Source organism: Lactuca virosa, chromosome 9 (assembly GCF_052849685.1).
Source record: "Lactuca virosa cultivar CGN04683 chromosome 9, Lactuca_virosa_CGN04683_v6, whole genome shotgun sequence".
Classification (NCBI taxonomy): domain Eukaryota; kingdom Viridiplantae; phylum Streptophyta; class Magnoliopsida; order Asterales; family Asteraceae; genus Lactuca; species Lactuca virosa.
The window spans coordinates 59,708,393-59,735,650 of record NC_136434.1 but is presented as its reverse complement, the minus strand read 5'-3'; the positions used below and the strand labels follow the sequence as shown (position 1 = coordinate 59,735,650).

Genomic DNA, 27,258 nt, shown 5'->3' with positions numbered 1-27,258 from the left:
GAGAACTTTGTGGCTTATAATGCTTATAATGGGTCTACAAGGTGGAAATTTCAGCTAGAAAAGATCACACCGCACACCAAGACCTTCCTCTTTGCTAAGTGACACTCAAAATCCCATAAAAGCTCCCAAGAACATGCAAGGAGGCTAGGGTTATCTTTTTGAGGATAGAGGTTGAGGATAACAACAAACCCTAATTGTTAGCTTCTATAAATAAGGTCCAAGTCCCAAGATCTAGGGTTTTGTGCAAACATCGACACTACACTCGACGTGGCTTACTACTTATCCTCACTGTAACTCATAACCTACGCTCAGCATAGACCTAAATTCTTGTAATTCAACATCAGGGCCGGTCCATAGACTTTCGATGCCCCAGGCAAAAAGATTTAAATTTGCCTTCATGGAATAGAATTTCATAAAAAACAATTCAACAAACGTTTCTATATAGAAAACTTATAAGCAAGGATTTTTACTTAAGCCAAAAGTACTTTTAAATTTTTTTAGAACCGTAGAAATAAAACTAATGACAAAAGAGACCAAAAACTAGCTAAAGTGCAAATATTACAAGAAACAAAAATTACACAACACTAGAAAAACACTTGAAAGATAGCAATCAAAACCACACCCAAAACGCAACAGGTGGAATGATGTCAATTGTAGAAGATCTTGACAATTTAGAGCAATTCCTAATCACTAAAACTGGAACTCACAACAGCATCAAAAATATCAACATATAGCAAGAATGTCAATGAAAAATTGAAACTTTGTGGGATAAGATACACTAGAAATAACAATGAACTTGGTAGAGCCACCTCAAAATGGCACCGAACTTTAAAGACTTTTCCAGAAACATCAAAACATATCAGTCTTATCATCCCATGATATAGCCCCAGTTTTCAAATTAAAAATGATAAGGTAGGCAACAATCAAGTTTCATTGGCAACCCCCAAAAGTGCAATGAACTACTGATAATCCATCCAATCAGCAACCCAAACAATTCTCCCTGTTTTCAAAAGTACATTTACATTTGGGCTAACTTTAACATGAACGTAAAGAGCATGATCCTACCATAAGTAGTTGGGCTCCGTTTTATACACAATAGTTTATCATGTAAAACAAAAAACCAAAATAATAACTGTAATGACGTAAAATTTCAAAACAAATTTTTCATTATTAAATCATAATAAAACACAAGTCTCATTTTCTCAAATCACAAGTACCAATGTATCAACACATATTTCAAAATTTGTTTATTACAAATCCAGGATCCTCCAAAAGCATATCTCCAGTGCAAATGTGTGTACAATCAAGCCGGTGCCTTCCTGCGATCCTGAGAAGTACCTGAAACACATAAAGCGTAACACGGTAAGCACGAAGCTTAGTGAGTTCCCCAAAATAACACACATATCTCAATAGCTTCTCATGGCTATACTCAGATAAGACCCTACGGTCAATGTGTCTCAGTGGAACCCTCCGGTCCCACAACTCGGGTGGACCCTCCAGTCCTAACACAATACGATCATAATAATAATACTCGACATAAATCACAAAGACATAATGCAGAATATCACAATACACAAGTTAGCACATAAGACACCTCAGTCGTACAACGATACCACTCTTGGTAAGTATGGTGAGAAGACTCACCTGGTAAGCTAGCAAGCAACAACTTCGTACACAGAATCTCGAACTAGCCTCCGCCTAACACATAGAATAATTGTCTCTAATTAATACTCCACTCATACTCAAAATATACCAAGGGTTGTTCTCTCTCTCTTTCTAACTCTTGGAATGGATAAAAGACCATTTTACCCTTCCATGGTCTCCATTACTCATGTCGACCAAAACCCTAAAGTTAACAGAAGTCAAACTCGATTTAACAGTCCATGTTTGACCCGACTTGCCGAGTGCACCCATGTGACTCGTCGAGTCCACTCGTTTTCCTCAGAAGTCTCTGGAAGGTCCAACTCAGCTCGTCGAGTTGACCCCCAACTCGCCGAGCTTTCGCATGTTCAAGCTCATCGGGAGAAACCCTAACCGACTCGTCGAGTCGGCTCATCGAGTCGGCGAGTTCATTCAGACTCTTTTCTCATTCACACGATTTCATGGAAAAGAACCTTCCCAAACTATAGATCTAAACTCTAAAGGCTCATTTATCACGTAAAGCCACGAGCTTTACGTGCATGCAATGGCACTTTAGGCTTGAAATGCCAATAACATGCATTAATAAGGGTTTTTCACTCAAGAGCTCTATTAAGGCTGAAAAAAGCAAGGACCTTTGGGCTCTATGGACCTCACAAGGTCCAGGTCTGAAGTCCAAACCTGCATATGAACTCAATACCCTCAAAGTCCCAATATTATATGGAAAAAGCCCTAACTCCAAAAATCATGAGATCTACCCAATAACATGAGAAAGGTGTGAACTCTTACCTTCCACAGAAGCTCTTTGATGGAATAACCACGGATCTAACAGCCCCTTCTCGTCCATTGGCTTGGAATCCTTCCCTTCTCTTCAAAATATGCACCAAACACTCAAGGTTAGCGCAAATACTTACTCTTAGCTCAATGGTCGATTAGGGTTTTCTCTCAGTGAAGTTGGGCAACTGATGAGCCGCAAATGAAGCTATAAGTGTCCTTAAATAGGTCCCAAACCCAGGGATTTAGGGTTTCATCACTCAGCATTTACTCGGCGAGTCGACCCTCGGACTCATCGAGTAGGTCATTAATCCCACGTGGCCACACGCGACTCGACTCGACGAGTTGTGACACCAACTCATCGATTTGCTCAATAGTCCTCAAAATGAACAAATAAATAATATACCGGGAGTCCGGATGTTACAATTCTCCCCCACTAGAATCAGACTTCGTCCTCGAAGTCATGCTCCGAAAATAATTCCGGATACTGCTCCCGCATCTCAGACTCCGGTTCCCAAGTCAACTCGGACCCTCTCCGATGTTGCCACTGGACCTGAACCATAGGCACCTCTTTGCTCCTCATAACCTTCACTTTTCGATCAAAATCGTGATCGGGCACTCAATATAATTCAGGTTCGCATCCACCTGAATGTCCTCTAGGGGTACCACTGTCGTCTCATCGGCTACACACTTCCTCAACCGGGACACATGGAAGGTGTTATGAATCTGACTCAACTCCGTAGGTAGCTCCAAATGGTACGTTACCTTACCCACTCTGGCGGTCACTCTGAAAGGACCGATGTATCGGGGCCCCAGCTTGCCCCTCTTCCTGAATCGGATCACCCCTTTCCACGGGGATGCTTTCAGGAGGACAAAATCTCCAACCTGAAACTCAAGCTCGGATCGACGCCTGTCTGTGTAACTCTTCTGGCGACTCTGGGCCGTCAGTAACCTCTGTCTGACCTGCTGAATTTGCTCGGTCGTCTTGAGCATTATCTCAGTGCTACCCATCACTCGCTGCCTCACCTCTCCCAAACAGATAGGAGTCCGACACCTCCTCCCATAAAGAAGCTCAAATGGAGGCATACCAATACTGGAATGGTGGCTGTTGTTGTAAGAAAACTCAGCCAAGGGCAGATATGTGTCCCAACTTCCACCGAAGTCCGTAACACATGCACGAAGCATGTCCTCGAGCATCTGAATCGTCCACTCACTCTACCCGTCTGTCTGTGGGTGGTAGGTTGTACTGAAGTGTAATCGCGTACCCAACTCCTCATGAAACTTCTTCCAGAACCTGGAAGTAAATCTCACATCCCGATCTGACATTGTCGATGTCGGCACTCCATGTCGATCTACCACCTCTCTTACATATATCTCGGCCAGCCTCTTTGCGGAAGAGCTCTCACAGATAGCAAGGAAGTGAGCGCTCTTCCTCAACCGGTCCACAATCACCCAAATCGCGTCAACACCTCGTGTGGTCCTCGACAATTTGGTGATAAAATCCATGGAAATATGTTCCCACTTCCACTGGGGAACCTCTAGTGGCTGCAACTTACCATGAGGACGCTGGTGCTCGGCCTTAACCCGGCGACAGGTCAAGCACCTCTCGACTACCCAAGCCACGTCCATCTTCATACAGGGCCACCAATAATCTCTCTTCAGGTCCAAGTACATCTTAGTGGCTCCTGGATGGATCGAGAATCTCGATCTATGCGCCTCCTCCATCAGAATACGACGAGCTCCGCCCGTATAGGGCACCCAAATCCGCCCTCGGAAAGTCATAAGCCCTCGACTATCTGTCGCAAACTCAGACACTTGCCCAATCACCCGCTCCCTCTTGCGGTTCTTCAGTCTCACGGCCTCTACCTGGGCCTCTCGAATGGTATCTAAGACTGGAGTCATCACTGTCATCCTCATACACACATCTCGGATCGGAGCACTCTTTGCTCTACGGCTCAGGGCGTCGGCTACCACATTAGCCTTGCTCGGATGATACAGGATCTCACAGTCATAATCTTTCACCACATCCAACCACCTCCTCTGTCTCATATTCAGGTGGGCCTGATCCATGAGATACTTCAGGCTCTTGTGGTCCGTGTATATGGTACACCAAACACCATAAAGATAGTGGCGCCAAATATTGAGGGCGAACACCACCGCCCCTAACTCCAAATCATGGGTGGGATACCTTGTCTCATGAAGCTTCAGCTGCCTCGACGCATATGCTATCACGTGACCCTTCTACATCAACACTGAGCCCATCCCTGAGATAGACGCATCGCAATAGACCACAAAGTCCTCCAATTCCTTCGGAAGGGATAACACCGGAGCTTCGCACAATCTCTGGCGAAGAGTCTCGAATGATGCCTGCTGCTCAGGCCCCAAACAAAAGTAACGCCCTTTTGGGTCAATCTGGTGAGAGGAGCCGCAATCTTGGTGAAATCATTGATAAATCTCCGATAGTAGCCGACCAATCCCAGAAAACTCCTGATCTCAGATGGGGATCTCGGCACCTCCCATCGCATAACTACCTCAATCTTGGCCGGGTCGACCAATATCCCATTCTAATTAACGAGGTGTCCCAGGAACCGGACCTCTCGTAACCAGAAATCACACTTGGAGAATTTGGCATACATCCTCTCTGACCTCAATACCCCAAGACCCTCTCGCAGATGCTCCTCATGCTGCTCTCTGGATCTCGAATACACCAGGATGTCATCGATGAACACGATCACCAACCGGTCCAACATAGGCATGCACACCCGGTTCATGAGATCCATGAACGTTGTCGGTGCGTTGGTGAGCTCGAAAGGCATCACCACAAACTCGCAATGCCCATAACGAGTTCTAAAGGCCGTCTTCTGAATATCCTCCTCATATACTCTCAGCTGGTGATATCCAGATCTCAAATCAATCTTGGAAAACCAAGATGCCCCATGCAACTGATCGAATAAATCGCCGATCCTCGGAAGTGGATAACAGTTCTTGATCGTCAGCTTGTTTAACTCCTGGTAATCAATACACATCCGGTGTGAACCATCCTTTTTCTTGACAAAAAGGATCGGCGCTCCCCACGGTGAGCAACTCGGTCTGATGAATCCCTTCCCCAGAAGCTCCTAGAGCTGTGAGGATACCTCATGCATCTCTGGTGGCGCAAGGCGATAAGGTGCCTTCGCAATAGGCGCCGCACCCGGAACTAAATCAATCTGGAACTCTACCTGCCTCTCGGGAGGCACACCCGACAACTCCTCGGGAAAAACATCAGGAAACTCGCACACTATCGGAACATCGGCGATAGAACTCGGCCTCTCGGCGGCAACCCGCGTATCCATCACATACGCCAAAAATTGCACACAACTCTGCTGTAGACTCTGCCTCGCCCTGGCGGCAAAGTAGAAAGCTGACCCTGATCTGGTACCCTCGCCATACACGGTAAGCACTCCCCCACTAGGGTCTCGTATAGTCACCAACTGACGCTCGCAGTTGATTACTGCTCCAAAATGGCTCAACCAATCCATACCCACAATAACACAGACATCACCCATTGCAATCGGTACCAGGTCAATCGGGAACTCGAGACCAAAAATCTCCATCACACATCCTCGGAATACATCCGTAGCAAAAACCGCATGCTCATCAACTATAGAAACCCTCAAAGGTCGACTCAACGCCTCACGTCGAACACTGATGTGACGACTAAAAGCTAAAGACACAAAGGATCGACTCGCACCCGAGTCAAATAACACTAAGGCAGGTACAGAACTCACAAGAAATGTACCTAAATATTGCACAACATAAGCACAATAAATCTCAAAATAAATAAATAAATAAATAAATAAATACGTACCAGCCACGACATCAGGTGCTGTGCGGACCTCTTCCGCTGTCAACTAAAAAGCTCTCCCACGAGCCTTCGGAGCCTCGACCTTCACCGGCCGACTAGCAATCGCATGCAAAGCTGCAGGAGTGGAACCCTGGGCTGATCCCTGAACAAGCTGAGGACACTCGGCCTTCTGATGGCAGGTCTGATTGCAGTGAAAACAGACTGCAAATCCCTTGGGGAAATCTTTCGCCATATGCCCCTCTTTGCCACATTTGTAGCAAATCCCTGCCCGACATGTCCCCTCATGACTCTTGCTGCACTTCCCACAAGTGCGGCCCTTCTGGCCTCCTGACCTCGAATCAGCGGGCTTAGCCCGCTTGGCTGCTGGCTGCGACTGCGCCGGCCGCCAGTCTCTCCCCTGAGACTCCGCATCCTCCCTGGCCTGAGTCTCCAGCTTGATCTCCCTCCTCCTGGAATTTGCCTGAAGCTCAGCAACTGTCCGGTAAGACGAGTTCGCCACGAACTCTCTAATATCCTTCCTCAGAATGCTCAAATACCGGCTCATGCGTGCCTGCTCAGTCGACACATGCTCAGGGCATAACAATGCCCTCTCGTGAAACATCTGTGTAATCTCAGTCACCGACTATGTCTTCTGCCTGAGAGACATAAACTCCTGGGCCAACCGTTCCCTCTCCACCAGGGGAACATACCCATCTCGGAACATCACCACAATGCCCTCCCAAGTCACTGCGGTATGCTCTGCAGAAGTAAAACTGGCTGTCACAAACTTCCACCAGTCCTTCGCTCACAAGCGAAGCTGGTTCAACGTGAACCGCACCCTTAAATGCTCTGGGCATGAACACGTATAAAAGCATCCCTCAATATCAGAGATCCACCTCATAGCAGCAATCGAATCCTCTGTCCCATCAAACTCAGGTGGCTTCGTGTTGCTGAACTCCCGATACAGCAACGAGTCACCTCCCTGTGGCCTTGCAGTAGCGACAGCTGCGGTGGCTGCAACAGCAACCTCCTCAGAAACAGCAGCATATCGCTCATCAAATGTCTCGATCAGAGTGGTCTTAATAGACCCGAACATCTCAGGAATCGTCTCTAGAATGGTTGCGGCCACCTCATCATGAATCATCCGGCAAATCACATCATCGCTAGTCCCACTGCTCTCGGGGTTGTGGCGCGTAACCACCATGATGTCTCTGAAACACAACATGAAAATCATCAGAGACTCGCTTGAGCATTCTCACACTCGACCACTCATCCCTACTTGTTCCTTAGCCTCCTAAGGATTCTTACTTGGATTGCATAAAGGCCTGGTGCTTTCTGTAGTACGGGCCCAATACTACATTTCGCACCTAACCCTGCAGTCACCCCAAGTCCTCCTCCTAGGATCCTAATTCGCAAGTACCCTATCCCTCATAAATATCAGACTACCCTCTCAGAAGCCTACTCGCATGCTCATCTAGATTACCCCTCAACTCAGAACTCAGCACATATTCAGGGAAGATAACAGATAAGAGTGATCAATAGCATCTCCTAGGCTAAGGCATCACAAATCAGGCAACTCTAGCCCTAGAATATGAAATACCTAGCCTACTCTCTAGCATGCATTTCTAATATCTCATAAATATCTCATCATACAGAAAGTAAGGTATTTTGGGAAATCACCGTTCGGGCTCTAGCTGATTGTACACACTGCTCCAACTCGTTTTCTCTTAAAACTATTTCTCTTTTTTAGAAAAATTGTTTCTTTTGAAAAATTTTCTGAAATCCTCAGTTTGAGTTCAAACACACTTGGGGGTGCATCCGAATCCATCAAACCAAGGCTCTGATACCAACTTGCAACGACGTAAATTTTCAAACCAAATTTTTCATTTTTAAATCATAATAAAACACAAGTCTCATTTTCTCAAATCACAAGTACCAATGTATCAACACATATTTCAAAATTTGTTTATTACAAATCCAGGATCCTCCAAAAGCATATCTCCAGTGCAGATGTGTGTACAATCAAGCTGGTGCCTTCCCGCGATCCTGAGAAATACCTAAAACACATAACACGTAACACGGTAAGCACGAAGCTTAGTGAGTTCCCCAAATACCACACATATCTCAGTATCCTCTCATGGATATACTCAGATAAGACCCTCCGGTCAATGTGTCTCAGTGGAACCCTCTGGTCCCACAACTCGGGTGGACCCTCCAGTCCTAACACAATATCATAATAATAATACTCGGCATAAATCACAAAGACATAATCCAGAATATCACAATACACAAGTTAGCACATAAGACACCTCAGTCGTACAACGATACCACTCTTGGTAAGTATAGTGAGAAGACTCACCTGGTAAGCTAGCAAGCAACAACTTTGTACACGGAATCTCGAACTAGCCTCCGCCTAACACATAGAATAATTGTTTCTAATTAATACTCCACTCATACTCAAAATATACCAAGGGTTGTTCTCTCTCTCTTTCTAACTCTTGGAATGGATAAAAGACCATTTTACCCTTCCATGGTCTCCATTACTCATGTCGACCAAAATCCTAAAGTTAACAGAAGTTAAACTCGATTTAACAGTCCATGTTTGACCCGACTCGTTGAGTCCACTCGTTTTCCTCAGAAGTCTCGAGAAGGTCCAACTCAGCTCGTCGAGTTGACCCCTAACTCGCCGAGCTTTCGCATGTTCAAGCTCATCGGGACAAACCCTAACCGACTCGTCGAGTCGGCTCATCGACTCGGCGAGTTCATTCAGACTCTTTTCTCATTCACACGATTTTATGGCAGAGAACCTTCCCAAACTCTAGACCTAAAATCTAAAGGCTCGTTTATCACGTAAAGCCACGAGCTTTACGTCCATGCATGGCACTTTGGGCTTGAAATGCCAATAACATGCTTTAATAAGGGTTTTTCACTCAAGAGCTCTATTAAGGCTGAAAAAAATAGGGACCTTTGGACTCTAGGGACCTCACAAGGTCCAGATCTGAAGTCCAAACCTCCATATGAACTCAATACCCTCAAAGTCCCAATATTAGATGGAAAAAGCCCTAACTCTAAAAATCATGAGATCTACCCAATAACATGAGAAAGGTGTGAACTCTTACCTTCCACAGAAGCTCTTTGATGGAATAACCATGGATCTAACAACCCCTTCTCGTCCCTTGGCTTGGAATCCTTCCCTTCTCTTCAAAAGATGCACCAAACACTCAAGGTTAGCTCAAATACTCACTTTTAGCTCAATGGCCGATTAGGGTTTTCTCTCAGTGAAGTTGGGAAGCTGATGAGCCACAAATGAGGCTATAAGTGTCCTTAAATAGGTCCCAAACCTGGGGATTTAGGGTTTCATCACTCAGCGTCTACTCGGCGAGTCGACCCTCGGACTCATCGAGTAGGTCATTAATCCCACGTGGCCACACGCGACTCGACTCGACAAGTTATGACACCAACTCGTCGAGTTGCTCAATAGTCCTCAAAATGAATAAATAAATAATATATTTGGGAGTCCGGATGTTACAATTACACTTGTAGTCTTCCAAAAATGTTAGAAGAACAAAATACTAAGACTATCATATCAAAGAAATGTAAAACAAACAAATTAAAGAAGTCATAAACTACTAAAACATCAGAGTGCTCGAATGTTTTCAATATTGACTAATGAATTATGAAAAACAAAACATAAATCCTACAAACAATACGCCAAAGAGAGGAGCTGTCAAAAACGTTTGAGGAAGAAAATCAAGTAAACTATCAACTGGAATTAAAGCTTCACTGATCGCATATTCAATGGAATTAAAAATCAGAAGGAGAAATAGAAAATCAGATGTCTGATTTAGGGATTAAGGGATAAGCCGAGATGGATACCAGCAATATCATTAAATCAAAATTAGATGCATTTAAATTCTAATTTCCTCATCTTATGTCCGACTCCTCAATTTCAATTTAGAGGGGTGCGATGGTTAGATTACCAACATGACGCATATTCTTTTTTTAGCCGCTCAATTCTCATTCTCCTGAATGTACGTACCCATAACAACAATTGAAAATTTGATGCCCCAAACTCGTTGATGCCCTGGGCTATGGCCCAGCTCGCCCGCCCCTCGGTCCGGCCCTGTTCAACATTTTACAATAAAGGACATACCATGAAATATGTGTTACAAATTATGATAGTGACTTAATTTGTTATTTATGTCGGTAGGGTAAAGAATAATCATCATTTATTTTTTTTATTTGTGATTAACATCGTCAATTTTCATGATCGACTTTAATATGTGTCACTATATGTAAAAAAAATAATAATGATAAATCATTAAACATGTGACTAAAGATAATTTATGTTCACAGCTTAAATACATTTGTATCTCTAAAAATAAACAATGGTTGTGATAAAATTTGTAAACGGTGACTATAAATATTTTAGGATGAAGAGTTAATTTCTTATTTGTGCATATATAATAAATAATAATAGTCAAAATAACAAATAAAGATAGTCACTATAAATATTTTATGGTCAACGTTGAACCTCTTGTGGGTGACTAAATGTAAACATTTGTCACTGTATAGGAAAAACCCATCACTATAACTATTTTATGGTGACGATTAAATTTGTAATTTGTTTGTAAGCATAACATTAGTCATGATAAAATATTAAACATGTGACTACAAGTTCTCAATACTCATAATAAAAGAAATAATATGTGACTATAGTTATTTTATGGTCACCGTTTAATTACTTGTGCGTGACTAAATATACACAATAGTCTTAATATAAGAATATACTCATGACTAAAACTATTTTATGGTGACTATTGTAACCTCTGGGTGACTGAATGTAAATATTTGTCATCGTATAGGAAAAAACCGTCATTATAACTGTTTTCAGGTGACGATTAAATTTGTGAGTTGTTTCTAAATGTAACAAAAGTTACGATAAAATATTAAACATGTGACTATAAGTTCTCAATAGTCATAATAAAAGAAATAACACATTATTATAGTTATTTTATGGTCACCGTTTAATTGTTTGCAAGTGATTAAATGTATACAATAGTCTTAATATAAGAAATATACTCATGACTAAAACTATTTTATGGTGACAGATTAAGTTGTGATGTATTTGTAAACCTAATAATAGTCACGATAAAATATAAAAGATAAAGCTAGTGGCTACAAGAACTTTTTGGTATCGGTTAACTTGTAATTCTTGACAAAAGTACACAATAGTCATAATAAAATAAATAAAAAGTTACTATAAGTATATTATGATGACGGTTATAAAAAAAGAAGATTGATACAACTCCAAAAATCTCTACCATATAGTGATAGTTGTTACCTACATCAACAGTTTTTCATAGGTTATAATCACCATAACTTATCAATAATCATGCCACCTATAGTAAGACTTTCAGTGAAAGAGATAACTGCCATTAATTGTCTATGGTCAAGGTTTTTTGGTGTCACCAAAAACAATGTTTATACTATAAATATATGTGGAGCCCAAGATGGTCTCTCCAAAAGAACCCTTGTGAAGAGAAGGGAGACCCAATATATATACACACTTATAAGACCGTGTCGCACCAATATAGGATATACTAACACTCCCCCTCAGAGTCGGAGGTTCGATGAGGATAGATAAGGATGTGCTGAGCCACGGGGGTGCAAGACTCCGGCTCTGATACCATGTGAATATATGTGGAGCCCAATATTGTCTCTCCTAAATATCCATTGTGGAGAGAAGGTAGACTCCAACATATATACCCAATTATAAGACCGTGTGGCACCAATGTGAGATATACTAACATATACTAGTGTATATATCCAACTTCATGAAAGAACATATCATTAGGTTTACCAATTCGGGTACTTGTAGCATGTCTATAAAACGGAAGACTCAGAGGACGCCCGTTTTTTATCACCTGCTGTGAGAGTTTCAAGATTTTTGCTTTCCCTCTGGTTTCTTTTGTGGAATAACCGTAATCATAATAACAAATTATTAGCCAAAATATCTATAACATATAAATAAATAGAGTAAATAAATAAATTATAATAAGACTTACGATCCAACTCATGTTGGCCTCCCCCTCTATCGTGGGTAGGTGGTGGATCCTCAATACCATCTTTGCTATGGCCTCGGCCCATGACAATAGTCATAAGATACATAAGAATGATCCAAAGTGATATCATTGCCTGAAAAGTTATAAAATATAGAATACAAAATACAATATGAATATAGTTTTTCTATTACAATTTACAACATGAAAATACTAACAAAGTTTCCCGTTACAAATAGAAATTACAATAAGTGTCTTGGAAACAAATAGAAATTACTACTCTTTTAATCAGAATCCCCCTTAGATACTTCAATGTCTCTTTCAGACCCACCTATGTCATATAATCAAGATCGATATCATCATAATCAGTCTCGTTCTCAGCCACTTCATTTCAGTCTCGCCTCCAGTATCGCCCCAGTATCATAATGAAGAATGTTCTAAAAGTATTGGCTGAAGTCGATTGCAAGTCTAATAGTAGATAAAGAGATGTTGTGACCGACGTCAAGATTTTCAACTAAGTCATTGCCAACATTTTAGAAAGAACCATTGTGAACATCTTCGTGACAACCATCGTTCAATGGTAGATCTCAAATTTTTCAATGATTAACATTCTTAACAACCCATTGATGGTTATCGTACTGGCAATGTGTTTTTCGGGAAAACTAGTAATGTGCAACATACAACATGTTGTCCATTTAAAAGGATGACTACCGGAGCAAATACGCATTAATAACACATGGTCATTTATCCTAGTTTGTAAATATCTTTTGCATCTGACAACCATCCGGTTAAAATACCCTAGTTTGGTAGATATTTTTTGCATTCACAATCTTCTAGTTAAAAACTCATTTTATCATCGATATATTAAAAAGAATCTTCCAATTAACTTTTACTTAAAATAGAATATATCCATCAAAATGCATTGATGTCCATGTACTAATTTTTTTTTTTATGGTGAGCCAGTAATATGAAGACATACAAAATAGGAATATGTACTACTTCAAATCACTCATCCAAAATAGGAATATATACTACTTCAAATCATTCAGGTAAGGAAAAAGACCTGGGTGGGGTTCTTGGGGAGGTGGTAGCTACTAGCTAGGGGTATGGATCGGTGATGCCATGTCCGAAGGGGTCTATAAATAGGGCAGTGCCCATGCCATGCATAAACAAACCAAACAAAATCATAACTTGTTTTTAAATACCATTTCAGACTAAACAATGGCAGCAACGGCAATACGTGTGTTCGGGAACCCAATCACTCATGGAACTTGTGCCCAAAGGGCCCTAGCTGCTAAGAACTACCTGAACGCGGATGGAAAGCTCGACCAGGTGTTGTTGCTGTCAAACCAGTCGATAAAAGTAGCGGCAGGAAAGACAAACGCAGTGGCTGCGGGCACCACGATTTGCAAGGTTTGCAACGCCACCGGTAGTACTATCAGGTACGTCACTGCATACGATTGGAGCGGAAAAGTTGCAGGGCATTACCCAGTGACTATCCAGAACGGCCAGTGGGCTGTATTTGAGCATGTTGGCACTAGTGGTCCAAACCAAGGATCAATTGGTGCTCTTGTGTACAACATCGACGATTTCTGTGACTCCATGATCTCTTGGAACAACCCTTGCAAAACAACCCGAGGAGGAAACAATACTGTAAGTTTTATAACTGATTTAGTAAGTAACGATTCTTACTCATTTAGATCACATAACTGCAATAAATTGAAATATTTTTCATATTAATGGTGCAGGCATACTGTGAGATGAACGATCCTGGATACTTTGATCGTTGTGACTGGCATGAAATCTATGCAAAGTTGATCGCCTCTGGTAGTGTAAGCAAAACAAGTATGGTAGATTATGAAACCAGAGTGACTATTGATGCAGGAGGCAATTCGCCTAGTTACAAAGCCATTTTCTATGTTCACGGTTAGACAACGGTACAACACCACCCACATACATAATAAAAACCAGACTGTTCTGCTATGGCTTTGTGCAAAACTAGGGCTAGCAATAAACAAACTTAGTAGTCTGGGTTTGGCTTAATGTTAACATAAATAAAACGTTGTCTTGGGTCGGTTTGTAGATGACTGAAAGTATGTTAACTTATAATGTAAGGATGTATTTGTGCTTGTAATACTAATAAGCCAAACTTATTAGAATGGGATTGGCTTAATGTTAACATAAATAAAACTTTGTCTTGGTATTCGTCTGTACGTAGATGACTGAAAGTATGTTAACTTATAACATATCTTAAATGAAAAAAAAAAATCATCATTTCTACAAATCTGGCGCCGCTAACTGGCTTGATGCATTGGGTTTACATCCCCATGTGGGTTTGAGGTCGGGGTTTCAAACCCGGTAAAGCACAACTTGTGCGCCTCTTGCAAATATGCCCCATGTGTGGGGGAATTTTCTCTGGAAATTCCCTTGGGGGCTGGGTTTGCCCGCTTTGCGGAGCTCGAACTCGGGGTCTACTCTGAAATAATGGGTAGAGGCTTACGTTGAATCATTTGTCGTTTCCAAAAAAAAAAAAAATAGTTCCACATGTCACCATTAATGTGTCGCCACCAATAACTCAACACTAGGGATGTAAGTGAGCCGAGCTACCGGTGAGCTACTTGGGATCGCTTCGTTAAAAGCTCAACTCGAGCTCGAGTTAAATGAGTCCGAGCTCGAGCTCGAACTCAATTTAGGACTCATTTATTAAACGAGCTCGAGCCCGAGTCTCATTAGTAAGTTCACGATTCTAAACGAGCTTCTATAGTGTGTGTGTGTGTGTGTGTGTGTGTATATATATATGTGTGTGTGTGTGTGATGGTTCAATTTAGAAAAAAATGTTGAAAACAAGGGAATTAATTTGGGTCACTCGGTTCGAATCTTCCGCTTAAGCGTTCCAGCGTACCGGGACGATGGAACAGATCAAATTCATATATAAATATATAGATGTATGTTCAAATGAGAACATTCCTTAAATTGAGAACAAATTTGGTTCAACACGCGTGCCTTTTAAATTTTAATAATTAGAGGGCGTCTGTGTAAAATCAACGACACCCACTCTGATGTACGCCCCCCCCACCTCGCGCGCCTAGCACCGCCCCCTCCTGTTATGCCCTTCCGACAGTTGCCTTTTCACTCTCCTGATCTACTACAACCTCTATTCCTCCCACCATCGGAAACAATCTCTCACCGTCTTCGGCTCAGATGCTTCCCTGTTTTGACCGCCTCCGACTTCAACATTGTAGTTGACTCCTCCGGCTACAAAGACTTTTCTTTCTTGTTCGATTAAAGTGTAACAACCCTAAATGAAGTTGCACATATACTAAATCAGTCATTTACTTTAATAGCTTCAATTGTCAATACGCATCTCATACCTACAACCATGGTCGACGCACTCGTCAGTTGTACTTGAAACATGATCGTCGGGGTTTTATCATTCGAGAAAAACACCGGTCCATCCCTGTCCAATTTCCACAGTCAAGACAAATTGAAGCTTTTTGAAGCACATTCATTTCTTTAAACAGTAGCAACATGTTTCTCTTAAACAAGTACAGGGGTGCAATCCTTAATCTATGTCTCTTAAATTTCATGCTTCCACCCCTATACACATGTTTCTCTTATTTTTCTGAACTTGATGCTTGAGATGGAATGGTTTTAGATATACTCATAGGCTTGCAAAAGTGAAAAAAAAAGTCTTGCACTACAGGTGTTCGATGAAATGTCTGAGTGAACATTTTTGCTTGATAAGGCCATTTGCATCCCTATAGCCGAAATAGTTATCATACCACTCATATACAAACTCATTCGATATATCAAACTCCAAAAAAACCATCATGATGATGACAAATTGTTGTTTCGATCAAAAGTTCAAAGCATATCCCGTCATACCGATAACAATTGCAAAAGAAGCTAACTTCTTGGTTCACTATTCCTGGTTCTCTCACTTATAGCCGACCTCATTGACAACACTACTCAAGGGTGATTAACTTGTTGGCTCGATAATCGAAAAGAATTACACTTAACTACTAGCAATCAGATGCAACCGAAATTCAGTTCAGGACACTGATTTTGAAGCAATTCCTTGAGACATTTCAACAAGCATTTGGTGGGATGCCATGCATAACCAGGTTTGGATGTTCTTACATGTTGCAATCACCTCAAATGTAAACCAATTTGGTTCTATCCATCCTAACTTCATCAGATAGTGCCAATGTTTTTCTCAACAAAATTGATACGAATTCGATTCAAGGGTTTAAGACCTGGCAGTTGTGATCATGTATATAAACGAGACAGTGAACCTTTAAAGAAGAAAATAAACCAGGTTATGTTTTTTCTTTAAAAAAAAGGTAAAATAAGAAGTAACAACTCATCAAGAAAAGTAATTATCTCCATATTGTTTCGCACTTTTTACACTTGCAGCTAAACAGAAACAATTGTATCTAGGAAACGAAGTGATAAGAGAAATGGATTAATTCCTAAAAGAAAATGTGACTCTTTTTCTGTAAAGTCGGGCTTGTCAAGCTTCAGTTCATTTGTTGGTGGAATTAACATACTTGGTATGTCTTTTTTAGCAATGAATTATTATTTGTGAACACACTTTATAAAATGTTATTTGATTTTTGGCCATGGGTATATGGTTAAAAACACGATATTTGTGAATTTGGAAAGTATGTGGAAGAAGGGTCACTAAATGAGCTTCTTGATGGTAGTTACAAGTGTCCTGATTCCATTAAAGACAAGGAAAATAGAACAAAATTTCTAAATGGAAGTATTTTGCTACGAGCTAGAGAAACTTGCTCAATTCGTCAACTTTAGAAGCTTGGTCAAACTAGTCAAACCCCAAATGTGGCACTTGTAGATGGTAAGCATAACCATAATGTTTCTTCTTGCTTACCAAATGTTGTCATTTCTGGAGCTAACATGAATGATGACAATAAAGGAGATGTAGGAAATTCATCTTCTTTTGACAAGGTTAGTCCTATTTTACTGTTTTTTATTCTAGTGTTGTATGGTTAAAGAGAAAATTACAAATTTGGTCCCTATATTATACTCATTTGTTTTTGTCATAAATTTTTCTTTGTGGTTTCATTTTGTTGTAGTTTTGGTCTTTGTGTCGTGAAATCTAACTACTTAAGTATTAGTTTAAATGCCCATGGTTGCTATTTTTATTTAAATTGGGTGTTACCTACATTTTCTATCTTCTTATTATTAGTACAATTAAAAACAAATTTGTTAGTTTTATATGTTTAATAAAAAAATTGCAATTGATGTTTAAATAAGATTGCTAATGTAAAAGGTTATAAACTATTGCAAATAATTTGTCTATAAAAGAAAAAAAATGTAGTTTAATAATAAAATTGACTAAATTATGAATTTGGTGGTGTGCTTTCAGATTTGTTCCAAGTGAAAAATGACCATTTAAAACTAACTATATCTTTATATGTAATACATTAACATTAGTAAGTAGATTAAGAAACAAAATTATTTTTTTAATGATGACAATCGTTCTATTATTACACGAAAGCCTTACTAATTAGTAATTACTTTATTGATTGGTTATTTAAGGTTGAGAATTCATGCACGGTTGTTACTAACCACACAAATATACTTAAATTATATGTGATTAGATATATAATCAGATGTGATTAAATAGACAAGACCAATTATTGAATCGAAAACTCAAAAATGATTCTTCTCCATATAAATCATATGTGATTAAATACACTAGAAAACTATTGAATCAAGAACGCAAAATGAATCTTGTACTCATAAATCATATATGAGTACAAAAACACGAAAATAAAGATACTTCATATAAATCATATGTGATTAAATACATATAATCACACGTAATTATATGTATCCAATCACATATGGTTTATGTGGACAATATTCATTTTCGCGCTCTCGATTCAATAATTGTTATGTGTCCACTTTAAAAATATTTGCTTAAATACATTTAATCACATGTGATTATATGTATCTAATCACATATGATTTTATTCAGAAAAAACAATCTTATCCATATAAATCATATGCGATTAGATGTATATAATCACATGTGATTATATATACGAGAACAACTATTGAATCAATGATGTGAAAACAAGTTGTGTCCATATGAATCATATATGATTAAATATATACAATCACGTGTGATTATATTTATCCAGTCACATATGATTTATGTGGACAAGATTCATTATCGCGTTATCGATTTAATAATTATTAATTGTCAACTTTAATCATATGTTATCAAATATATCTAATCACATGTGATTATATGTATCTAATCACATATGATTTATATGGACAAAAAAGAATATTACCAACATAAATCATATGTGATTAGATATATATATATATATATATATATATATATATATATATATATATATATATATATATATATATATAACTACGTGTGATTATATACACGAGAACAACTATTGAATCAAAAACACAAAAATAAATCTTTTTCCACATTAATCATATGTGATTAAATATTATATAATCATATATGATTAACTACCACCCACCCACCCAGGTCCGGTCCAAACGTATATGGGGCCCGGGAAAAAAAGAAAAAAATGGCCCCTCAAAGACAAATATAATAAAGAGTCAAAAAAATCATTTATTCTTCATTATAGACGTGTACAATTAGCAATAACAAGCAAGCCAAATTGTTTAATTTGAGTTTGAACCAACTTTAGGACTTAACAATCATTTAGGCAATAATTTTTTTATATATATACACTATATAGCCCAGAAAAATTTGGGCCCCCTGGAGAAGTGGGCCTTGGGCTGTCGCCCGGGTTGCCCACCGTCTGGACCGGCCCTGCACCCACCATCTCCACCCACCACACACCACCCACCCGCTACCATTACCCACCCAACACCACCAACCACCCCAGATTTGTTTTTGCATTCTTGATTCAATAATTTTTTTCTATGATTTAAATCATATGTGTTTTAAATCAAATGTGAATAAAATTGGTGGTATGTGCTTGGTGGTGGGTAGTGATACGTAGTGGTGGGTGACGGTGGAGGTGGAGGTGGGTGGGTGGGTAGTAGGTGTTTGGTTTAATCACATGTGATTAAATATATTAGAATAAGTATTGAATCGAAAAAGCAAAAATAAATGTTGTTCATATAAATCATAGATGATTGGATTCATATAATCACATGTGATTATATATATCTAATCACATATAATCTATATGGATCAGATTCATTTTCACGTTCTCGATTCAATAATTGTTCATTGTACCATTTAATCATATGTTATTAAATATATTTAATCACATGTGATTATATGTATCTAATCATATAGATTTTATTTGTAAAAATAATTTTGTCTATATAAATCATATGTGATTAGATACATATAATCACATGTGATTATATACACTCGAAAAACAATTGAATCAAGGATGTGAAAACAAATCTTGTCAACATAAATCATATGTGATTAAATACATATAATCACATGTGATTAAATACATGAGACCAATTATTGAATCGAAACCACGAAATAAATATTGTCCACATAAATCATATTTGATTAAATATATATAATCACATGTGATTATATGTATCCAATCACATATAATTTATGTGGAGAAGATTCATTGTCATGTTCTTGATTCAATAATTTTTCTTTGTCAATGTTAATCATATGTGATTAAATAAATCTAATCACATGTGACTATCTGTATCTAATCACATATGATTTATATAGACAAAAAAGAATCGTATCTATATATATTATATGTGATTAGATATATATAATCACATATGATTTATGTGATTATATGTATTTAAATACACGAGAGCAACTATTGAATCACATATGATTATGTAGACAAGATTCATTATGCGTTCTCGATTCAATAATTGTTATTTTTTTTAACTTTAATCATATGTGATTAAATACATTTAATCACATGTGATTATATGTATCTAATCACATAGGATTTACGAGGACAATATTTATTTTCTCGTACTCGATTCACTAGTTTTTCACGTGTATTTAATCACATGTGATTATATGTATTTAATCACATATAAATAATATTTAATTCGATATATATAATCACATGTGATTATATACACAAGAACAACTACTAAATCAAAAAACAAAAACACAAAAACAAATCTTTATCCACATTAATCGTATATGATTGAATATTATATAATTAGGTATGTTTAAATACTTGAGAAAAATTATTGAATGGAGAATATGAAAACGAATATTTTCTATATAAATACATATAATCACATATGATTTATGTGATTATATGAATTTAATCACATATGGTGGTGGTGGTTGTAGTAGTGGGTGGTGGTGGTGGTGGTGGTGGAGATGGGTGGTGATGGGGATATTTGGTGGTGGAGATGGGTGGTGGTGGAGGCGCGGTCGGTGGGTGGTGATGGTGGTGGGTGGTGGTGGTGGTGGTGGTGGTGGGTCATGGGTGATGGGGGTCATAGGTGATAAGTGGTTGGGTAGTGGTGGTTGGTGAAGGATTGTGGGTGGTAGTGGTGGTTAGTGGGTGATGGTTGTATGTTTGGTGGGTGGTGGGTGGTGATGTTGTTGATGGGTGGGTGGTGGCGGTAGTGGTGATGATTGGTAGTGGCAGCTTGTGGTGATGTTTAGTGTTGCTGGGTGGTGGTTTTTATAGGTGGTGGGTGGGAGGTGGCGGGTGGTAGAGATGTGTGGTAGAGGTGGGGTGGTGGTGTGTGGTGATGGGTGGTAGTGGGCGGGTTGTGGTTGGTGGTGGTAGCAAGTGGTGGTTGTAGTGGTAGGTAATGGTTTTCGTGGGTGGTGGGCGGGGATAGTGGTGGCGGGTGGTAGTGATGGGTGGTGGAGGTGGATGGTGGTGATGGGTGGCGGTGGGTAGTGATGGTGGTTTTGGTGGGTGGTGGGTGGCAGTGGTGGTGGTAAGTAGTAGGTGGTGATGGGTGGTAGACACAGATGGTGGTTGGTGGCAGTGGTGGTTGGGGTGTGGGTGGTAGTGACGGGTGGTGGTGGTAGTGGGTGGTAGGTGGTGGGTGGTGGGAGGTGGTGATGGGTGGTAGTGGTGGTGGGTAGTAGGTGGTAGTGGGTGGTGATGTCGGGTGGTGGTTGATGGCGGTGGCGAGTGGGGGTGTGGGTGGTGGTGGCGGTGGGTGCTGGATGTTGGGTGCTGGTTGGTGGTGGTGGCGGGTGGTGGATGCGGGTGGTTTTAGGTGGGTGGTGGAGGCGGGTGGTGTTGGCGGGAGGTAGTGGGTGGTATGTGGTGATGGTGGTGGTTGGTAGTGGTTTTGGTGGGTGGTGGGTGGAGGTTGTAACATCCCGTTTGAAATAGAGTAATTCATTAATAAATCCGGAACCCCGAGATGTAATTTTAATATTAACTTATATTATTATAGCCAAAATCAAATAATAATTAGTGGGGTGTTGGTTTCGAGAAGCCAAATGACAAGAAATGAATGTCCGGGGGTTAAAGTCTAATTTCGGGATTTATTTTGTCAAGGATTTCAGAAGCCGGGGTGTGTTTGGTAAAATATGGACTTATTATGAAAGGATTTTTGAAGGCAAGGGCTAAAAGGGTAACATCTGGAGCTGGATTGTAAAGCTTTAGAAGGCGGGTGCTGAATGGTAACTTTTGGGATTTAATTTGACAGAAAAAGGAGAAGGAGGGACTGGAAGCGTAATTATGGAAAAAGGTTTGTATGTGGACGGGGTTTATAACCCTTCATTCTCGTCACCCTCTAAACCCTAAACCTAGATGATGCATCAGCCGCCATCCTCATCTCCTCAACTCCCGGCGCCGCACCACCCCTTACGCCAACTCCCATATGTGACCTTCTACCGCCGCCTCCCTTGCTTGTTGAAGTCGGAGAACCACCATGATGCCACCGTTGTAGCTCCTGCCGTCGGAGAACCCGAGAACGCCGAAGATCGACGTCGTGACGGTGCGCCGCCCTGCTCGAACGCGCCTCGTCCTTCCTCCTCCGTTCGTTCTGTTCGCCATTATTCACGTCGGAGTATCACGTGACGACCGCCAAGGGATATCTCCATCCACAAACACATCCCGACAGTCGTCGATGCTTCTCCGGCCACCTTTCGCCATCTGTTAACGCCCCATCGTCGCAAGCTGCTGCCTATCGTCGTGACTGCCGTATGTCGCCGTCAAGACCGTTGTTGCCCCCCTTCCCGTGTTCTTGCTGCCGTCACCGCCCACCACAGGTGGGTGTTGAGTTTTCTTTTCGAGCAAGATGCACGTGTTTGTCTCTCCTGCTGCTGTGCTTATCGTGTGCGGTGTTTGTTTGGCCGGAAACCATGAAAGACCACCATGGCTGCTAACCATGGTGGTTACCGCCGCCTTTGCTGTTCTGCCACCACCAGTCGCCGCGTGGTGGTGGCTGTGTGCGTGTCTTTGCATGTGTGTGTAGTGTTGTGTGGCTGGAAAACCAAGGAAGCCACCACCACCACTGTGAGGTGGTGGCTGCCACCATATACCACCGTCGGCCACCACAAGGTGGCTGTGTGTGTTTAGCTTAGCTTAGTGTGTGTGTGTTATTTGAGATTTTGCATTGTAAAATTTTAATCGGGTAGGAATAATCAAAAGAAAACTCAAAACCACCACCGTGAGGTGGTGGCTGCCGCCTCCTGCCGCCAACAGTCGCCGTTTTGGGTGGCGGTTTGCCTCGTTTGTGTTTTGACTCGCTTGCGATGCTTGGACAGAATGGGCCTAATGAAACCCTAATGGGCCAAATGAAACCCTAATGGGGCCAATAAATCCCTAATTGACCTAAAAGCCCAACCATGTGACTAATGGACTAGTATTGGGTTGGAAACCCTAATTAGGGTTTGGAAAACCCTAATGGCATAAAACCCTAATTTTGGGGATTGATCGGGACACGCACGGGAATTATTTAATAAACTTAAAATATTAATTAATAATCATTGACAAATTAACCTAAGGCAATATTGGACTTAATGGATTAAGTCCTTAATGGGTTAAGTAAGAAACACTTAACCCTAATCGTCATTTCATGTGAAAACCCTAATTTCACTTGGGCCTTGAGTTGGGCCTTTCTATTGGACATTGGTGATTGGGTTATTGATGGGCCATCCAAAAACAAGCATATGGATTAGAATATTTAGATGGGCTTTGGGATAAGGCCCATGTGAAGGACTTGGGCCCAATTTGGGAAAATTGGGCCATAGGTGGGCCACAACTGGGCCTTGATGATTATGTGATATTGGGACATGGGAATACCAAGAGTTTGGACTAGAATAATTGGATGGGCCTTACGGAAAGACCATGTAGAGGTCTAGGCCCAATTTGGAAAATTGGGCTATATATTGGGCTTTGGCCCATTACTTGACTTTTGGGCCTTTGGAGTGTGAATTGGACCTTGGGCTTGGAACCCAATTATTAATTGGGTATTGTTTGATGTTGACAGTTCGGGAATCTGTCAACCAGCAGCTGGATTTATATCTGCGGGACTTCAGCAGTGTCAGGTGAGTTCTCCTCACTATATCAACAGGGTCTACGGCACCAAGGCCGACCCTTTATGATTTGCATCTTGGTTTTAGGATGGTTGATATGTCATTGATCTGTTAGATTTCATCTTGGTTTTAGGATGGTTTCTATGTCATTGATCTGTTAGATTTCATCCTGGTTTTAGGATGGTTGTTATGCTAGAGATCAGTTAGATCGGTGTCCTGGTTATAGGATGGTTGCTATGTTATTGATGTTGGGTTATGTGCAAAACATCAATCCTATGGTGTTCATGCAACCCTAATTGCTTTGATCTAGGTTTTTCTAAGTAAACATACAACATTGAATACCAAAGCAATAAACCCTAATTGACTAGCATACAAATCTGAAAATCACATATGATTAGGGTTAGAAAGTTTACCTTGATTGTTATTTCGCAATAACAATCACAATCCTTCTTGATCTTGACTCTTGAAAGCTTAGTGCCCCAAATGTTGCACCTCTAATGGAGTCACAAACACTCTATGCAAAGGATGAAGTAGGATAGAGGAGAATTTCAACCACTCTAGGGTTTCTTAAGCCTTGGACGAATTTTCCCTTGTAATGGGGTCTATTTATAGTTGTTTGGGCTGCTAGGGTTTCAGGTGAAAACCCTAATTCTCTTCTTAGGCCTTAATCAATCCATGGAGCCCACCTAGAAAGCCCTTGGACGAAATCTTCTTGGACTCTCCATAGATTTCGTCCAATCCCTCTCTATTAGGAATTCATGGCCCAACTAGCAAATATCAGATAATTACATTATCAGTCCCCTTTATTTAATCAGTCTCTTTTGATCACCAAATTAATTTCTGATCAATACTAATTAAATAATATGATTTCCAAATAACATATTAAACTTGTAATATATTAGTAAAAACATTTTCGAGTACCAATTTATTATTCATATAATAAATTCTACTCTATCTCCTCTTGTCATCCTATCAAGTTGCATGAGTGAAGGCAACCCAAAAGGACCATGCTCATAATCGGGTCAAGTACATACCAAAATAGTTATGGGCTTAGACACCTAATCCAACAGTCTCCCACTTGGATAAGTCTAATAACTATTTTTGCAAGTATGACTTCAGAACCTTATCAGTAATCGAAGCTTTCAAAAGTCGTTGTCAACTCTGATCTTATCAGTAACGCGTCCTTTAGATAAGGGATCATATATTCCTCCATTCTAGATACCGTATAGACATGAGACGTGGATTATAATCATTCTCTAAGTCTCTGTTTTGTTTCCTGATTTCTAATTTATGACGACTGATAACAGACTACAATTTAACACATCAACTTAGTCCAGGCTTGGCCAAGCGCTTAGGGTGTCATCACTAAATCATCGAGGGGCCTACAGATATCGCTTTTATCCACTTTGGATAAAAGGAACGGATAAACTTCGACTCAAATGTTCGCTTGTCCCTACTCATCAAATCACACACAACAATATGTTTTATAACACCAAGTTACTGGTGCGTTTACATATTATCAATGTGCAACCGACTTGTAAATTACAACTCACACGTCTCGGTTTCAAGAATATAAGATATTATCGTCCCACTAATCACTCGTGATAAAATCCATGAAGTGATTCAAGCAAGCGTGGGTTTTATCCAATACTCTAATCTTATTACAGGAGCACTCATGAACACTGCAGCAGACTTTTGCTATGTCTAAAACGCTTTAGACAATCTACAGTCGGATTCATGATAATATTCATTCATACCTACTTCCAAAGTATGATCGATTGTGGAAAGTTTGAATAATCTTATTATTCGGTAAGTCAAAACATGCAAAGTGAAACACAAGAATAATACTAATCCTATATGGTCCTAAACTCTTGAGTATAAACAAGACACCTTTATTTAATCACCATATTGATTACTCATTATTCATTGTATAATGTTTCTGATAATCAACTTAATACTTGAATTATAACATTAGCTATCTCATGCTCTAAGCATGCATACTATGTTTACATATGGTCCTTACTTTGTGAAATAGATCAATTGAATAACATTTCCAATTACACTTATTTCACAATTCTCAATCCTTATCACAAGTGTAAGAATACCAAATTCTTTCCACTTTTAGAATATGTTCGATTCTAATTTTTTATGCAATAATCCTTTTTAATGTCACAGCACAAAAGTCACAAAGACTTTGCCAATGATATTACAAAGTGCTCTATTGGAGATTGTTACAAGACAATTCCATAGATACGAAGTCTCACATTCAAGGTACATTCCTTTGAACATCCTTCTTGCATAAAAGTTTCTAATCTAGACATAGATTCTCGATATCCAACTCCCAATATGGAAACATTTCCATATTTACCATATGACAACTCATTATTAATAGAATCTTATCTATTGATAATAATGTCAATACGTTTCATCCGATACTATACTTCCAACTGCCCATAAGCAACCAATCATTGGCGAACGTTAGATTGTCCTTGAAAGTTGTTTAATTTAAAATTTGTCATATCTGGTTCTGGTCCTTTTTCCTTCTTAATGCCCTAGGCATTTGGAAAATTTTAGAACGGTCGAATATTACAGCATATGCAATCGATCCTATACCAGAAGCGTATGGGATATGATTCGCAATGAAAACGTGATATTTTACCAGTTTCTTGCTATAATATTGCCATATATAGAATTCTTTTATGTTGAATCTTTTCAACATAACATCCATATATGTCTTTTGACTAAATTTGATTAAAATTTATCGATCCAAGCCTTTAGATTTTGAAACGAAGTATAATATTCTCTCCCTTAATTATAGCAAAACAACCTTTCGACCCCTGGAACTTTGCAAAGTGAAACTTTTGTTTTCTATAATTAATATTGCTAGCTTGCAATACTTAAAATAATAATCATGCTCCCACTAACATGATAATTATTTCCTTATCAGCATAACAATTATGCTCCCACTAGCCTTGATATGTATTCAGAAATCAGCTAAACTTCTAGAAAACAATACTTTTTCTTAAATAAAGTTCATATTTCTGATTCCAGGTGCTTCGATAAGACTTTATCTAAGTTCCTCAAACTCATACGCCTTTCCTTAGATAACTCACATGTGTGTCTAAACAATTCTAGAACTAATAGCAATAAGTCTCGAATGATCAAACTATTTGCCAAATCTCATAATTCGAACTATGAAGAGGGATGTCGTAATCATAATCGAATTTGAGAATGCAATTCACACAATCGCTATCTCCTTGAAATCTTCCTTAGTGAAAGCGTTTCCTCACAATCATTTTCATGAAACGGAGAGAAACCTTATGACACTTAGATTTTATGGTGTATGTGTTCCTATCCATGTGAATTTGTCATAACCATAATCATAAGACAACTTTAGTGACAAATCCAAACTCATATGGACTGAACCTTGTTCAATCTTAATTTCTTGCCACATGTGCTTTCAA

General features: G+C 39.8%; 1 protein-coding gene across 1 annotated transcript; it reads left to right on the top strand.

Moving 5' to 3' along the window:
* The first annotated feature begins 13,454 nt into the window (after positions 1 to 13,454).
* On the top strand, positions 13,455 to 14,502 carry LOC145135539 (23 kDa jasmonate-induced protein-like). The gene is made up of 2 exons (XM_079069802.1): positions 13,455 to 13,950; positions 14,046 to 14,502. Exons 1-2 carry the CDS (start codon positions 13,519 to 13,521, stop codon positions 14,226 to 14,228), a joined length of 615 nt encoding a protein of 204 aa, XP_078925928.1. The 5' UTR covers positions 13,455 to 13,518; the 3' UTR covers positions 14,229 to 14,502.
* Positions 14,503 to 27,258: the final 12,756 nt, after the last annotated feature.

What these genes read in the sequence shown, in the direction of transcription:
- LOC145135539 (XM_079069802.1), top strand. Translation starts at nt 13,519, where the DNA reads ATGGCAGCAACGGCAATACGTGTGTTCGGGAACCCAATCACTCATGGA. An exon ending in CCCGAGGAGGAAACAATACT is followed by an intron (nt 13,951 to 14,045) that starts GTAAGTTTTATA and finishes TTAATGGTGCAG; the next exon opens with GCATACTGTGAGATGAACGA.